General features: G+C 49.6%; 7 protein-coding genes and 1 non-coding gene; 2 read left to right on the plus strand and 6 right to left on the minus strand.

The window, feature by feature from the left end:
• The window catches only part of CNAG_00117 (delta14-sterol reductase), a 2,496-nt gene extending 1,054 nt beyond the window's left edge, over positions 1-1,442 (minus strand). The window contains exons 1-4 of the mRNA XM_012190790.1: positions 931-1,442; positions 651-868; positions 360-575; positions 50-290 (exon numbers count right to left, since the gene is read on the minus strand). Coding sequence (XP_012046180.1) covers positions 50-290; positions 360-575; positions 651-868; positions 931-1,351 — 1,096 coding nt within the window. The 5' untranslated portion in view covers positions 1,352-1,442. The remainder of the gene's footprint in view (positions 1-49; positions 291-359; positions 576-650; positions 869-930) is intronic.
• A 62-nt stretch (positions 1,443-1,504) lies between these two features.
• Positions 1,505-2,707, minus strand: CNAG_00118 (hypothetical protein). XM_012191152.1 has 3 exons: positions 2,014-2,707; positions 1,865-1,940; positions 1,505-1,775 (listed from the first exon to the last, which is right to left on the minus strand). The coding sequence occupies exons 1-3, from the start codon at positions 2,251-2,253 to the stop codon at positions 1,609-1,611; spliced, it is 483 nt and encodes a 160-aa protein (XP_012046542.1). The 5' UTR covers positions 2,254-2,707; the 3' UTR covers positions 1,505-1,608.
• CNAG_00119 (hypothetical protein) lies at positions 2,253-3,169 on the plus strand. XM_012190791.1 has 3 exons: positions 2,253-2,745; positions 2,806-2,956; positions 3,016-3,169. The coding sequence occupies exons 1-3, from the start codon at positions 2,422-2,424 to the stop codon at positions 3,090-3,092; spliced, it is 552 nt and encodes a 183-aa protein (XP_012046181.1). The 5' UTR covers positions 2,253-2,421; the 3' UTR covers positions 3,093-3,169.
• On the minus strand, positions 3,087-4,363 carry CNAG_00120 (hypothetical protein). XM_012190792.1 has 3 exons: positions 4,028-4,363; positions 3,665-3,956; positions 3,087-3,585 (listed from the first exon to the last, which is right to left on the minus strand). The coding sequence occupies exons 1-3, from the start codon at positions 4,241-4,243 to the stop codon at positions 3,257-3,259; spliced, it is 837 nt and encodes a 278-aa protein (XP_012046182.1). The 5' UTR covers positions 4,244-4,363; the 3' UTR covers positions 3,087-3,256.
• Positions 4,364-4,418: 55 nt separating this feature from the next.
• Positions 4,419-6,599, minus strand: CNAG_00121 (glycerol-3-phosphate dehydrogenase (NAD())). XM_012191153.1 has 11 exons: positions 6,280-6,599; positions 6,123-6,219; positions 5,900-6,056; positions 5,773-5,843; positions 5,536-5,719; positions 5,414-5,448; positions 5,265-5,358; positions 5,027-5,199; positions 4,922-4,961; positions 4,844-4,863; positions 4,419-4,767 (listed from the first exon to the last, which is right to left on the minus strand). Exons 1-11 carry the CDS (start codon positions 6,318-6,320, stop codon positions 4,645-4,647), a joined length of 1,035 nt encoding a protein of 344 aa, XP_012046543.1. The 5' UTR covers positions 6,321-6,599; the 3' UTR covers positions 4,419-4,644.
• A 110-nt stretch (positions 6,600-6,709) lies between these two features.
• On the plus strand, positions 6,710-7,961 carry CNAG_12017. Its single transcript, XR_001045304.1, has 2 exons — positions 6,710-7,185; positions 7,233-7,961. It is a non-coding gene; the product is annotated as a hypothetical RNA (non-coding RNA).
• On the minus strand, positions 6,825-10,155 carry CNAG_00122 (alpha-amylase). XM_012191154.1 has 8 exons: positions 9,295-10,155; positions 9,145-9,234; positions 8,994-9,085; positions 8,411-8,930; positions 7,830-8,361; positions 7,708-7,781; positions 7,568-7,655; positions 6,825-7,514 (listed from the first exon to the last, which is right to left on the minus strand). The coding sequence occupies exons 1-8, from the start codon at positions 9,396-9,398 to the stop codon at positions 7,329-7,331; spliced, it is 1,686 nt and encodes a 561-aa protein (XP_012046544.1). The 5' UTR covers positions 9,399-10,155; the 3' UTR covers positions 6,825-7,328.
• Positions 10,156-11,314: 1,159 nt separating this feature from the next.
• CNAG_00123 (hypothetical protein) lies at positions 11,315-12,756 on the minus strand. XM_012191155.1 has 4 exons: positions 12,260-12,756; positions 12,026-12,199; positions 11,837-11,957; positions 11,315-11,769 (listed from the first exon to the last, which is right to left on the minus strand). The coding sequence occupies exons 1-4, from the start codon at positions 12,634-12,636 to the stop codon at positions 11,530-11,532; spliced, it is 912 nt and encodes a 303-aa protein (XP_012046545.1). The 5' UTR covers positions 12,637-12,756; the 3' UTR covers positions 11,315-11,529.
• Between the last annotated feature and the right edge of the window lie 5 nt (positions 12,757-12,761).

A 12,761-nucleotide genomic window follows, 5' to 3' on the forward strand; every position in this document is an offset into this window, starting at 1 on the left:
GAAGGAGGAGAAAAAAAAAGAAATGAAAGAAGAGGCCCACTCGACTCACTCTTGGGATTCTTTCCAGCCCTGAAATCGGCCTTTTCATTATTAGCTACTCTAAAGATGTACATCCCCGCGATCTCGACACCGACAATCAACGCTGTCGCCACGGGACCCAGCTCCACGGGGTTGGAAGCCAAGAATCGCGCTTGAAGGCCATAGGTAAAAGGGACCCAGGTGAGGTCGCCAAAGGCGAGCATAAAGCCGAAGCCGTCGGTCGTAATGTCCATCTGGTTGAGGATTGTGTGCTGTGATAACGGGTGTTTCCGTTTTTAGCATCGCGGGTGTGAGGGGAAAAGGAGGGAGGAAGGGCTCACCTCTTGCAACAGACAGTCGAGGACGTACCAGCCCTCAAAGACGAGGACGATCCACATACTATCAGTCAGCTTTCCGACCCTGACGTATTGCTCGCAGGCGCAAGAAATGTTGAGTAACAGCCAGAGGATCATGCCGGGTCGAACTTCATTGAATGTCTTGATGTCGAAAGAGGAAAATCCGGGGATGGTAGGGTTGAGAGGTCGGCCGATAAAGAACTGCAAAAGCAAATTTCAAGCGGGTCAGCACTGGCTGGCGAGAGATGACTGAGAAGAGAAAGATGGTGGACGTACGTCGTAAACGACATTACCAGAGTTCCCGCCGAGAGCCAAGAGCTCACCAGAGAAAAAGCTCCATACATAGACCCAGACGGCTTGGAAAGTGGCCATGGCCAAACTGGCGGACATGAGGGGTACAAAGTGGTCATGAAGCCAAGTGAAAGCTTGGATACCCCTGGGCTGGACCAAGACACCGGTAAGAAGACCAAGGGCGAGGAGAAAAGTGTAAAGACCTGTTCCCGATTAGCCCTGTAGACACTACCAGAGCACGAGAGGACAATGCGGGTAGACTAACCGTTCATTCTGTAGGTCTTTCGTCGACCATCTCTCAGCAGGTTACCTTGGACTTTCTGCCCGGGCAGGACAACTTCACAGATCATACAGAACGCATACCAGCCGAGATACACGCCCGCAGCTTTCCAGTCCCACAACTTACCCGCGGAGCTCGGGTAGTTGCCTACCAGTGCAAAGGCATCTTTCCACCCCTGGACACTAGTTGGTGTGCATCCAACGGCATCGTTACAGGCGAAGAAGAAAATGTAGGCGAAAAGAGGCGCGAAGAGGGTGATTGCGCCTGTGCCGCATGGGCCGAAGAACTCTGTGGGCTTTGAGCGTGGGTTGAGCTCCTGGTAGGTCTTGATGTGCGGGTGTGCGGGGAGGTCGAGGTGGGCCGTTGCTGTTATGACTGTCGTCGTGGATTCTTCCTGGGCGTCCATGGTGGGCGAGTGGGCGAAAGAGTAAATAAAGCGGGAGGAATTGAAATGTGGAGACGCGGACTTTTTGTTCTCGTGGTTTGTTGATTTTTGAACACTGCGATGACATGGTACGATACTGCAAGTATCGTACGAAGTATCGTTTCATACACTCCAGCTCTGGTCTCCATGCCGAAGCATCGCAGAGCCAGGGTAAAGCAAATGGTACAGGGAACAGCAAAATCTATGCATTACAAATACACAACCCCATTGGACCGTCCTCAAGTTCTTTCCTGCGACAATATCTCCTCGATCCATTTGCCAAGCTTCTTTTCCATCACCAGCATCATCTTGCTGGCATAAGGATCTATAGACTGGCCCGTTTGGTTGGTCAGTGAGGGGGGGAGAGAGAGAGAGAGATGTATTTGGTTCAATGGGAATTTCTTGGCTATGCCCAAAGAAGTGTCAGCAGAGACGCATGGAGAATACCCTAGCCATGCGAGAATAGACAAAGCGTGGGCATACGAAATCACTGACCCAGTCGCTGAGACATTGGCAGAGCAATATCCGTTGAGCCAGACCTGAACAGGGGTGTCGCAGTCACTGGTATGTTCTTTCATATCGCCCATCCCAGCGAGAATCAGCATTTCTCCCGACACACCCATACTCCATGAAACCACACCCACCCCTCTAGACGGCATAGCAACAGACCAATCCCCTGCCAACTTGTTATCCACCTGTTCGACGCTCCCCATAGATGCCGCTCCACCTACAGAGTTCCCGGCGGTATCTGTAGGCAGTCCAGTGCCGACCCATATCATGAGGGTGTTGACCATGCGAGTAAGGTGGAAGTTGAACGAGGGCGAGGAAGGAAGAGGCGAAGGGATGGAGGTGTGGTGCGTGGATATCTGTGGCTGGAGAGACATTGCAGAGTGCCTTCCTGATCCACGTCTCTACAATGTACAAACTATGATAGTACGAGCAAAAGTGTAAAAGTATAGCAGACAAATGAAAGGCCGGCGGACGCTTGAACATCGATGCTCCCTCCACTTTCCACATCTCCACTTTCCATATCTCATTCCGCAATCCACAATATGGCAGACATAACCCCACCGTCGTCACAGCAAAACACTCCACAGCGCACTATCGACAGCTCTCTCCCCAATCCCGATCCAGCCGCGATGGACGTCGATCTCGACGAAGGCCTGGAAGACTTGGAAAGCATCGCAAGCGAGGGCAGCAACAAGATCTTGATCCCGTCTGGTGCAGAGAGGGCGGACCAGGTAGGCCAGGCGGTCGAAGCGGATGCTGAGGAGAGTGGAGACGAAGGCGACGAGGAGATTGAAGCCGAGGAAGAGGCCGGCGCCGAGGAGAAGGGCAAAGTCGAGAAGAAGGGTAAAGCGCCTCTCGGCGGTCCTGTACGTCTACCTTTTATGTATCTGGCTCGCGCAGTGGACTGACGGGATCCCGGTACGCAGAGCAAGAAACGGACAAAACGAGCATACAAAGGCCAATCCTTGCCAACACAGCCGCACTCGCATGCTCCTCGCCCCCGTCCACGAACAGAAGGTCCTAATAAGGCGGACGGCAGCCTTTTCGACTCTGAGATCGTGGCGAGATGGAATGCAGGCGAGTTGTCCAGCCTTGGGATACACATCTCGGTAATGGCTGACATGCTTGCTGCGCAGACTTTGGCGATGTCTTGAGTTCATCTTCTAGCAACACCCGAGCTGCACCCGTACCCGCTCAAGCAGCACAATCATAACCACACGATTAATTCATCTTTTTGTAAATATAGACTATTTCCCATTTCCATGCCATGCAAGCCATTGTAAAGTATTACTACAACATAAAAGTTACTGAAAAACGCCTTCCCACCGATGAGTTTTCTTGCACCAGAACTCCAAAAACCAACCAACCACTTCGGCATTAAGCACCCACCCAGCTCTTTACACTCTCCCACCAACTCCTTGGCTCCTCTTCTCCGGGGATGCGATCTACTATAATTTCCTCTGTCGGTTTCGTCTCTTCCGATAAAGACATGACGGGTGCAACCTCCTCTGTCACGAGCGCCGACGTCGCTGCCGCCGCCGCCGTTGGCGAAGAAAGTTGCTGGTTGTCGGTCAACTTGGCTTTACGTTCCTCTTCTTCTCTCATGCGGCCGATACGCGCCTGCACGGTCTGCATACCGCTCGTAAGACTGCCGAGGGCGATACCCATGATAAGTGATCGGATGAACAGCGGTCTCGGTAGCTTGTCTATATGCCGATCCCCCAATCATCTTCTTTGTCAGGTATTGATAATAGGCCAAGAAAATGTATGGATATATATACTCACAGGCAGTACCAACAACCAAACCCATTAACCCACCAGCCACACCGCCGTCCTCCCACTTTACCTCTCCCTTCCTCCATCCAGCCTTTCGCTTCATCGCTGACCTTTCCGGTCCACTTTGGGCAACATCTTGAATCTCCCCAGCAGGACCAAACACCTGTTCCCTCGCCCAGCCAACAGATTCATCCACCAGCACAAACCCTGCCGTCGCCCCTCCCAGCCCGAGAGCGTATTTCCCACCTGCTTTGAGCGCCCCAAAAAAGACTCGGTAGTTTCGCGTTTTCGTGTAGAAATACTAAAATGATATACAACAATACTAGTTAAGCTCCTGTTTCCGTTTATGAACAAGGAGGGAACCAAACGTACCCAGCCCTGGACAGTCTTGGGTTTTCTATGCGCATTTTCAACCAAGAATCTCAACCTCGCTCGACTTCCGCCCCGAATGAACCCGATGGAAAGCCCGACAAGGCCAGCGGCGGCGGGGAGCATGATGAGATTGGTCGGCACGGTGAGGGAGATGGCGCCTGGGATGGTGGTGCCGTCGCGCGATTGCGGAGTCTCTGCGAGGTCCGACAGGGACATTGTGTAGGTGTATGTGTGTGTTTTAAGACCCGAAGATGATAGAAAGTGGAAAAAGGTGTGGGAATAAGACGTTTACTTGGCTGATGCAAGAAGTCATTCGCTCGAAGACACCGACACCGAAAATCGCAACCGGGGAAATTTCCGAGCCAAAAACCCTCCACTTTTCATGACCACCATGACAACGTCCCTGGCACCATCTCCAATATGCTTCCATGACCGTATATTGAAAAGTAAACGAGGAATAGCTATAGAATCTAGTTGTCATAATGCATGAATACTAGGTATATTTCTCTCGGATCCGATATCTGCATAATCTTTATCTGACACATCGTTGTTGTCCCACTCCTCATTTCGCTTCGGTTTAGTCACTGACGCACAGCTTATAAATTTCATAAATGCGCTTAAAGCCCCTCGGTCAGTTTCTCAACGGGGACACCTTCCCAGGCAATCTGGTAGACCTTGTCGAACAAGGGGTAAGCCCGAGATCGGTTCTTGGCGTTGAGGAAGTTGTGCACGTCCTTGGCCTGTGGCAACGAGGGAGAAACAAAAAAAATTGGGTTAGCTTGCAATATGATGAGCGGGAGGAATGGTATGGCGTACAGTGTGGATACCTTGGAGCTCTGCATTTACATGGTTAGCACATTGAAACACATGTAGAACCAAACTGTAAAGACTCACTTTGTCCGTTCAACATCTCTGCCTCGAGTTGATCAAATGACTTTTGAAACCTTTATCAGCACATACACACCTCTTCACACCTCCAAACTATCCAGCAAGGCTCACTTTGTTGGCTCCTACAAAAGCAGCCGCGACCTTGTAGTTCCTTCCAGAAAGACACGAAGTAATCACATCACTGACACCCGCACTCTCCTGCAAGAAGCTCTCCTCCTTGACGTCTACAAAGAATTCTTGGCAAAAGTGCTTCATCTCGATAAGACCGATACGCATAATGGCCGCTAGGTACGTACAAGCATTATGAGGATCAATGAGATTATAAGGAAATAATGAAAAGGGGACCCACCCTTGGAGTTACTACCGTAGCCGAGACCGTCGATAAAGCCAGCTGCGACAGCAACAATGTTCTTGAGAGCACCGCAAAGACTGACACCAGCGACCTAGTATTTTCATCAGTGATTGTCTACTTTATGACCAGAAGCAAGTGAAACATACATCGTCAATGAGCTGAACCTTGAACTTGGGAGTTTCTTAAATAAATACATAAAAAGCAATCATCTTCCGTCAGCCTCGTCTATCCTTCATCCCAATAGCAGCAGCTATGTATAAGAACTTACGGAAAAGCTTCAGCCACAGCTCTCCATCCTCCTTGTTTCGGTAACCGATAGTAGTCTCTGAGAAAGTATCCCTGGCGACTTCATTGGCAATGTTGGCTCCACTCAAGGCAGAGCAGGGGATACCAAGACGTTGCTCGATAAGGTCAGCGAAGATGTGAATATCATCGCCGTGAACATCGATACCCTTCCAGACAGTTAATTGGCATAAAGACGAAGAAAGAGACAAGGGAAATATACCTTGATAAGAGTGATAGCCTTGGCATCCTTCCGGACGTTACCCTCCAAAGTGTCTAAAACCTTTCCGAGGACTTCAACACTCGTTAGCCGCAAGCGCAAGGCTCACCTTCATAATAAGGACACTGACACTGGTGAGGGGTGACAAATACCAAAGCTGTTGCGTCCTTGACGGCCTCTTTCAAGTCGGGGATGGCTACAACATTGTCCTCGAACTTAACACCGGGGAGGTACTTTCTGTTTTCGTGCTCAGAATTGATAATCTCAGTAAGCTTCTTGCCCTCAAACTGCACAACAGAGTCAGATACAAAGCTATTTAATAATATATGTTCGCCAACGATTCCGAAACTGACCTCTTCCTCATACACCCAGACGGAGACGCGGGAGTCGTCAAAGACGTCGGAGTGCTTTTTAGTGTTCATGCCGGCAAGTCGAGAGATAGCGGAACCCCTTTGCAAGACCCATCAGCACTATTCCCTGCCTCCCAGCCCTCCCACGCAAAAGCCTCACCAGTTACCAGAGCCGACAACAGCAACCTTTTCCTTGCCCATTTTTGAAGTTACAGTGAAAGTACGAATGGAAAGCGGAGATGTAAACTTAAGAGAGGCTGTGCTTGGAAAAGAGGCAGATGCGAGTGAGCGGAAGGCTCTTGCAGAGGAGAATCGGACAAAGGCTGACGTGGTGGATAGTCGTTCACAGGGAATAATGGGCTGAAGGGTGGAGAAATGGGGGTCTCTGATATATTTATATTTATTTATGGGGCGGGCTGTGGGGAATGACGACAAACTCGCGGGCGACGTCACGGGTAACTACTTTGCCGCCAGTCTCGCACTCCCGCCCTTCGGACATGAATTATGGTCGTGAGACTAGATGCTTCGGTATACATACATGCCTGGAGCTGACGAGGGGATCTCCTTGACTAATTGATCACTTTGTACTGGTTCATCGTATGCACAACCACGGTCCCATACAGCTGGGCCACCACCACAAGACCACTTTGCATCTGCCACAAACCCGGCAATCATCAGCCCATCCAAGACCGATAAGACCGATCGCGGATTCGTCGTGCCCTCCTCGCCCTCAGAACTTGGGCAGGTATCCTCTACAATCCACAAACATCCAGCTCAACTACAACCCCAGAAACAATAACCCTTACGAACTGTGCAGACAAAGTGACCACCCTTGATTAATTATTAGTCGCAGACTGCACATGTTGCACCAGCCCCTGAGCACATATAAGAAAGAAACGTTTGATGCATCCCCTTTCTTCAACCCGATAGGTAATAGTGTTACAACACATTCTTATTGCTAATGAATGACTAGAAACGACGACGTTTGTCTGCTGAGCCTATGAACAGTTACCGTCGCCTGCTCTTACAGCAAATGTTGATGATGAAAGGCTATTATAATGCGCAGGTGATGTTTGTTCTCCCAATGACAATGACAGGGTTGACGGTGCTTAGTGGGATACACGAGGACGGTGGCGATAAGAAGAAGGGTATATGAACAACAGGGCTTCGTTTTAATCGGATCGTTATCTGTCTAAAGCGAAGCGATTATTATAGTATGGACATCAGTCCCACTGCACCAGCGACGACTGCTGGCAAGCTGAGAGCTGATCCGAGACCGGTTGAGGGCGCCAACGCTTGGAAAGCAGCCGAAGTGGTGTCAGGTGACACATAGGTTGACATGCCAGCATCACCGCAAATCCCCAATGCCGAAGCATCGCTCTGAGCGGCAAAGATCTGAGAGGGATGTTAGGATAATATCAGGACTGACCTGGAGCAAAGGCACTTACATATGGCATACCTCCATAGCCAGAAGCAGAGTAAGAGACGAGAATGGCACCACCAGATCCAACAGTGAATTGCTTGCAAGAAAGGAGGCTATGTAGAGTCAGCTTGTCTGTAACTTGTGTACAGCTACTGTTTGACCTACTCAACGACACTGGACTGGGAAGGCCAGCCGCCGGTGGGCACGCCAAACCCGACGTTTTGACTCGGGCTTCCTCGCTAAACAGCTGTCAGTAGGCCGCTTTCTCGCCAGAACATCTCACTCACATTGGTCAAGACAACAAGCAAAGGTCCCTTCCTGAACGCAACGTCATAGTCGGTCGAAGCTACGATCTTGGTCTGAGAGTCCAAAAAGTTCTTTCCGTCAAACAAGGTGTTGTTGGAGATCACAGCGTGTCGGATCTCATTCAACCTCTTGATGTGGTTGTAACTAGTCGTGTTGGCATACTCCGAAGTCCAAAGCGCTTGTCGGTTGTAAGGATCGCCGGCACCGCTAGCAAAGTCTTGTTCCTGGCCATAGTACACTACCGGCAAACCTTCAAAGATGAACTGAACAACCATCGCGTTGTAAGCCAACTGAGAGTCGGCAGTAGTGTTTCGCCATCGAGGAAGATCATGGTTCTCTAGAAAGTTACCGATGAGGCCTGGGTTAGGGAAAGTGCCCAAAACCTGAGTAGCAATGTCGACGAATCTGGACATGTTGCCGTTTGGAGTACCGAATCCATCAACAATACCGTAGTAGAGAGGGTAGCCAAGGACGGAATCCATCCAATTCTGGGTTTGATACTTGGCAGCAAAACTATGCAAGGTCAGTCGGTAGACCCCATATAGGCAATAATCACACCCACCCAATGTCGTCTGTGAAGACTTCGCCGATGCAGAAAACACCAGCCGCACCACAGAATCCTGTCCAGAACTCTCCCGGGACGTGCTTGGCAGCATCGATACGCAAACCGTCAATCATGTATTCAGCAGTCAGGTTGGAAATCCAAGCTTGCAATGTTGAGATGACAGCCTTGTTCTCAGTGTTAACGTCCATCAAAGGCAACTTGTCGTCACCCAGCCAACAGTTTTCTACTGATGTCTGATTGCTGTAATCGATCCAACATTGAGGGTGGAATTCTGAGGGATCGGTCCAAATAGAACCGTCAGCAACAAGATCAGAGGTACTGAAAGAATCGTTAACGGTGGTTCCAGGGATGTTGTTGACGACAATGTCGACCATCAAGTACATCCCCCTATCGTGAAGAGCTTTACTGAGCGCCTTGAGGTCGTCCGCGGTGCCGAAACGAGGGTTGAGAGCACGAGGATCATTGACCCAATAACCGTGGTAAGCATAGTGATACGGGGTGTCACGGTCGGTGTTTTCTAAAGGCAAAATCAGCATATGTGACATCACGCGACCAGGTACAGAAACGAAATGCGGCTTACGGCTGACGGGAGAAATCCAAATAGCATCAAAACCCATGTCAGAAATATAATCAAGCTTGTCAATGATAGACAGCCATGTTCCACCACACCATCTATTAATGCATTAGCCAATCATGCATTCTCAATACCACGCTTGATTCCCTCCACTCACGTTTGGTCGATGGGATCACATTCATCCGGTATCGGCGAGGACCGAGCGGGTGCAGTGTCGGAAACTGGAGCGAATCGATCGGTGAAAAGTCTACAATGCCGTGTTAATAAGGAAAAACGTTCATATCACATACATAGATTGAATGCTCACTGGTAAATGGATTTGCCTTTCCACTCGTCGGCAGAAGCTGCCCTTACGACGCTGATCGCCACGAGGGAAGAGAACAATAATGACAATGACAACTGCGATCTCATTATTGCAGTTAGAGCAAGAGGTGTCGGAAAGGGTTGATTAAAGACAGTCGGGGGAGAGGAGATGATAGTGCAATGAGCGACGAGGCCGATACAGGCTGATTATAGTATATGGATATGTGTGGCCGAAAATAGGTCTACTGATCAACCAGCATGTGACCTAATAAAATCGAGTGATGGTGATGAGTGTGGAAGAAGGAGCTGGTGGTGACTACAAGGGAAGGATGGACAGTGCACAAATGCGGGGATGAATGCACGGACGGGTCAACGAGATGGAGACGGTGTTCCGGAAGAAGCTATCGAGGATGTCGAGTGTGTCGAGGAAAGAGTGGGTTGAAGAGGGAGAAGGAAGGAAAAGCCTCGTAGCAACTTTGCTCTCAACCTAGGCAGTTGGTGAAGAATAAAGTCACGTAGCTTGGCTGGCACTGGTCGAATGATAGACCGGTGGAGAAAAAGGAAAGGATGGTCTGTTGGGGTCGGTGAGGGGCTAAGATGCTGTTGAATGAGCGTGGTGCTGGTAAACGAATGTGAGATGTGGTCGAAAAGCAGGAAGACGACGTCGGTCTTTGCTTTCGAGGCCACTGTTGGTTGTTGACTGTCTGGTGGAGGTGTCGGTTCGGCTGACTGCAAACAAAAGATGAAGAACAGAAATCGGGAAGTCGTCGGATTTGGGCTTTCACCGCCGAGCTTTGACCGCTGATCGTTACCGAGGCCTCATAAAAAACAACCACAGCCGTAGTTGTGCTCTTTTTAACCTCCCGGCTTTCATGGAATCTCCGCTGAATCTCCCATTTGCTATGCATGCCTCCTTGTTCACTGTTTGGGGTGGTGATTATTGCAGCCCGCGCTGGGTATAGCAGCTTGACCCATTGAACGGAACATTTCAGATATCAGGCGCGTTGGATTTGCAGTAAACTCAAAACAAACAGCGTGATTGACAAATGACAATCAGGGAAAACACATGCCAAGAAACACAATCGGCACAACTCTATTCCTTTTCCCCACAGGGTCTCAGGAACCGGCCACAAGGTATTGATTGACCGAAGGCGGAAGGCCAGAGGAAAGGCAGGGTTAGCCTCTAGGAAACAGCGATTTCCTTGCTGGTAATTCTAGCGCCATCCCTTATTTAATCCGTTCCGTCCGCTTAAATAAACGGCCGGCGACCGGTCAAAGCCCGGTTGAATGGATCCCGGTAATTTTGCGTTTTGCGCGATGTTTGTTCTCGAGCCTCAACAATGCATTGTTTGAATTACGTTGATTTTACCGCGCGTGCTGCCTTCGTCGGTGCTCTGTGCCGAAGTCAGTCGCGCATTAGGCTTCGACTTTGCTCTTTGTTCCTCTTTGCCTCAGATCGTCATCAAACGAGGTCAACCGTCCAAAGCTACTCTTGCTCGCACGCACGCTGGGCCGCCGCCTAGATGCGATGCTGTTCCTCTTGCTGCAACACTCTGCTCATATGAAAGATCGTCGCAAGCTGACGACGCCTGCGCCACAGGAAAAGCTTATTAGTGCTCCGTCAGTACTCAGCCCAGACAACGCTCGACCCTTAACCTTGTCTCTTTGCCAGCTCGTCAACAGTAGTGCAGATGTCAACAAACAACAAGCATGTTTGACGCCATACCATAAACGTACGTTACATCTTGAACACTCGATAATACCCGGTGGTTGGGATATCGGATACCAATATTAGCTCCTAAGTTATCAACAAATATCGGCGCCACTTCTCTGATCTTATCTCTCCTGATTTCAGATCTCTGAATCATAATCTGAGATCGCCAAAGCCAAAAGAAGCGGCTTTCCGGATAAATGAAACCTATCATCTTCTGACGACTGCCTTCTTATTTATGGTCTAGGGATGAAGAACGCATAAGTATTTATACCACAGTATTCCATTCCATTCTATCGTATGTCTTGCCCATGCTTATCAAAACACCATGTCATAGCCCATACAAGTCTATGCTTTTTTCACTGTTCAATATGGAGTAGGCTCTCAAATCACAAGGCCCTAGGCACAAATCACAATTGCGCTATTTCCGACAATTATAACCGATCTCAATGGGAGCAGGGAATAACGATTCATCGCGACGTCTCTTCCCGCAGACTGCAATTTACGTGCCGACTGTCTTTTTCCTCTTCACTCCCCTTTTTTCACTCTCTTTTCACGAGTTCTTTCCTCTCCCCTCTTTGCCCAATCCAACAAAGACTTTACCTCTTCCCCTCCTTGTCCGACTTGGGAACGCTTCACATCATCTGCCACTCTCTGAAACATTTGGGCAAGACCTTGATACATATCTGCCGGGTTATGGATGATGGGGGTCGACCGAAGGATGGATGAAGTGATGAACGATGAGATTTCTTCCATCTCCCCGACCCACTAATGTACCATGTCAGGTAATTATTGTACGTTGAAGTTCAGCAGGTGAAGTTAGAGACACACTTACCCGATAGGCTTTGGGGATCATATCGGGAATCGCCCTGCCCAACATTTTCGTAAGTGCAGGTTGAGACTCTGTTAGCTCATCAAGAAAGGCTTTGGCAGTGAGGGGGAATGGGCTTGGGCAGCTATTTAAACAGAATCATATAAGCAAGGCCTTCTTATTGACATCTCCGAGGGCAAGTCTTTGACATACAAAGCACCATAGCTGCAGCAAGGCCGCTGACGTGCCTTGTTGATACCACCATAACACATCTTCAAAGCACTGGCTCCGCCCACGCCAGATCCCTCCATGATCCTGACTCTCATTCCCTTACCCTCTTCTCCCCATTCAAGGTTTGGGCTATCTCTTGCATCGGATTTCCCCGTTCTGCCGAGGCGGAGAAATAAAGCTTAGGGATGGATAAAAAGTCCTCGGTCGCTGGGAAACCGATGATACACCCATCGATAAAGGGGAATATCTTCAGCTTCAAATATGGACGAGATTTGGGCTGCAGTTTCTGGGGATATAGCATTGGTGTCGATAAATATTGGTTTTTTCTCTGGTTTGACGTGGGCGATAACTTTTTTGGCCAGGGAGACAGCCGAGCTCGGGGGTAAAATTGATAGTATGACGTCTGACTGGGCTATAAGATCAGCAAATGGCACATTGATGAGCCCACATGATTCTGCTCTGGAGATGGTGGCTTGAGATCGGCCCTGAAGAGAGGTGAGCTGCTTGAGATGAGGACGACGGGCGGCGAGGACACGGGCCAAGGATGCACCCATGGCTCCTGGATAGAGGAAGGCTACTGTGGATATAGGCATGGCGGGTCAAATGACCTGTTGGAAGGGGGATGTAGAGATGGAAATCAAAACTATATACGTATATAGCGGCCACCTCGGCTTTTCGGGGCGGGGACTTTTGAGATATGAGACTCGATGCAGTTGAA

This window comes from Cryptococcus neoformans, chromosome 1 (genome assembly GCF_000149245.1).
Source record: "Cryptococcus neoformans var. grubii H99 chromosome 1, complete sequence".
NCBI lineage: Eukaryota > Fungi > Basidiomycota > Tremellomycetes > Tremellales > Cryptococcaceae > Cryptococcus > Cryptococcus neoformans.

Coding starts and splice junctions, on each gene's coding strand:
- CNAG_00123 (XM_012191155.1), bottom strand. CDS start 12,636: ATGCCTATATCCACAGTAGCCTTCCTCTATCCAGGAGCCATGGGTGCA. Junction 11,958..12,025: donor TGCTGCAGCTATGGTGCTTT/GTATGTCAAAGA, acceptor CTGTTTAAATAG/CTGCCCAAGCCCATTCCCCC. Junction 11,770..11,836: donor TGATCCCCAAAGCCTATCGG/GTAAGTGTGTCT, acceptor ATGGTACATTAG/TGGGTCGGGGAGATGGAAGA.
- CNAG_00120 (XM_012190792.1), bottom strand. CDS start 4,243: ATGTCCCTGTCGGACCTCGCAGAGACTCCGCAATCGCGCGACGGCACC. Junction 3,957..4,027: donor CCAAGACTGTCCAGGGCTGG/GTACGTTTGGTT, acceptor ATATCATTTTAG/TATTTCTACACGAAAACGCG. Junction 3,586..3,664: donor TTTGGTTGTTGGTACTGCCT/GTGAGTATATAT, acceptor ATCGGCATATAG/ACAAGCTACCGAGACCGCTG.
- CNAG_00121 (XM_012191153.1), bottom strand. CDS start 6,320: ATGGGCAAGGAAAAGGTTGCTGTTGTCGGCTCTGGTAACTG. Junction 5,844..5,899: donor ATTTGTCACCCCTCACCAGT/GTCAGTGTCCTT, acceptor CGAGTGTTGAAG/TCCTCGGAAAGGTTTTAGAC. Junction 5,720..5,772: donor AGGCTATCACTCTTATCAAG/GTATATTTCCCT, acceptor ACTGTCTGGAAG/GGTATCGATGTTCACGGCGA.
- CNAG_00119 (XM_012190791.1), top strand. CDS start 2,422: ATGGCAGACATAACCCCACCGTCGTCACAGCAAAACACTCCACAGCGC. Junction 2,746..2,805: donor AAGCGCCTCTCGGCGGTCCT/GTACGTCTACCT, acceptor CCCGGTACGCAG/AGCAAGAAACGGACAAAACG. Junction 2,957..3,015: donor CGTGGCGAGATGGAATGCAG/GCGAGTTGTCCA, acceptor CTTGCTGCGCAG/ACTTTGGCGATGTCTTGAGT.
- CNAG_00122 (XM_012191154.1), bottom strand. CDS start 9,398: ATGAGATCGCAGTTGTCATTGTCATTATTGTTCTCTTCCCTCGTGGCG. Junction 9,086..9,144: donor TGTGATCCCATCGACCAAAC/GTGAGTGGAGGG, acceptor ATGCATTAATAG/ATGGTGTGGTGGAACATGGC. Junction 8,931..8,993: donor TTGGATTTCTCCCGTCAGCC/GTAAGCCGCATT, acceptor TTTTGCCTTTAG/AAAACACCGACCGTGACACC.
- CNAG_00118 (XM_012191152.1), bottom strand. CDS start 2,253: ATGTCTCTCCAGCCACAGATATCCACGCACCACACCTCCATCCCTTCG. Junction 1,941..2,013: donor TTGCTATGCCGTCTAGAGGG/GTGGGTGTGGTT, acceptor GCGATATGAAAG/AACATACCAGTGACTGCGAC. Junction 1,776..1,864: donor GCCAATGTCTCAGCGACTGG/GTCAGTGATTTC, acceptor CTTTGGGCATAG/CCAAGAAATTCCCATTGAAC.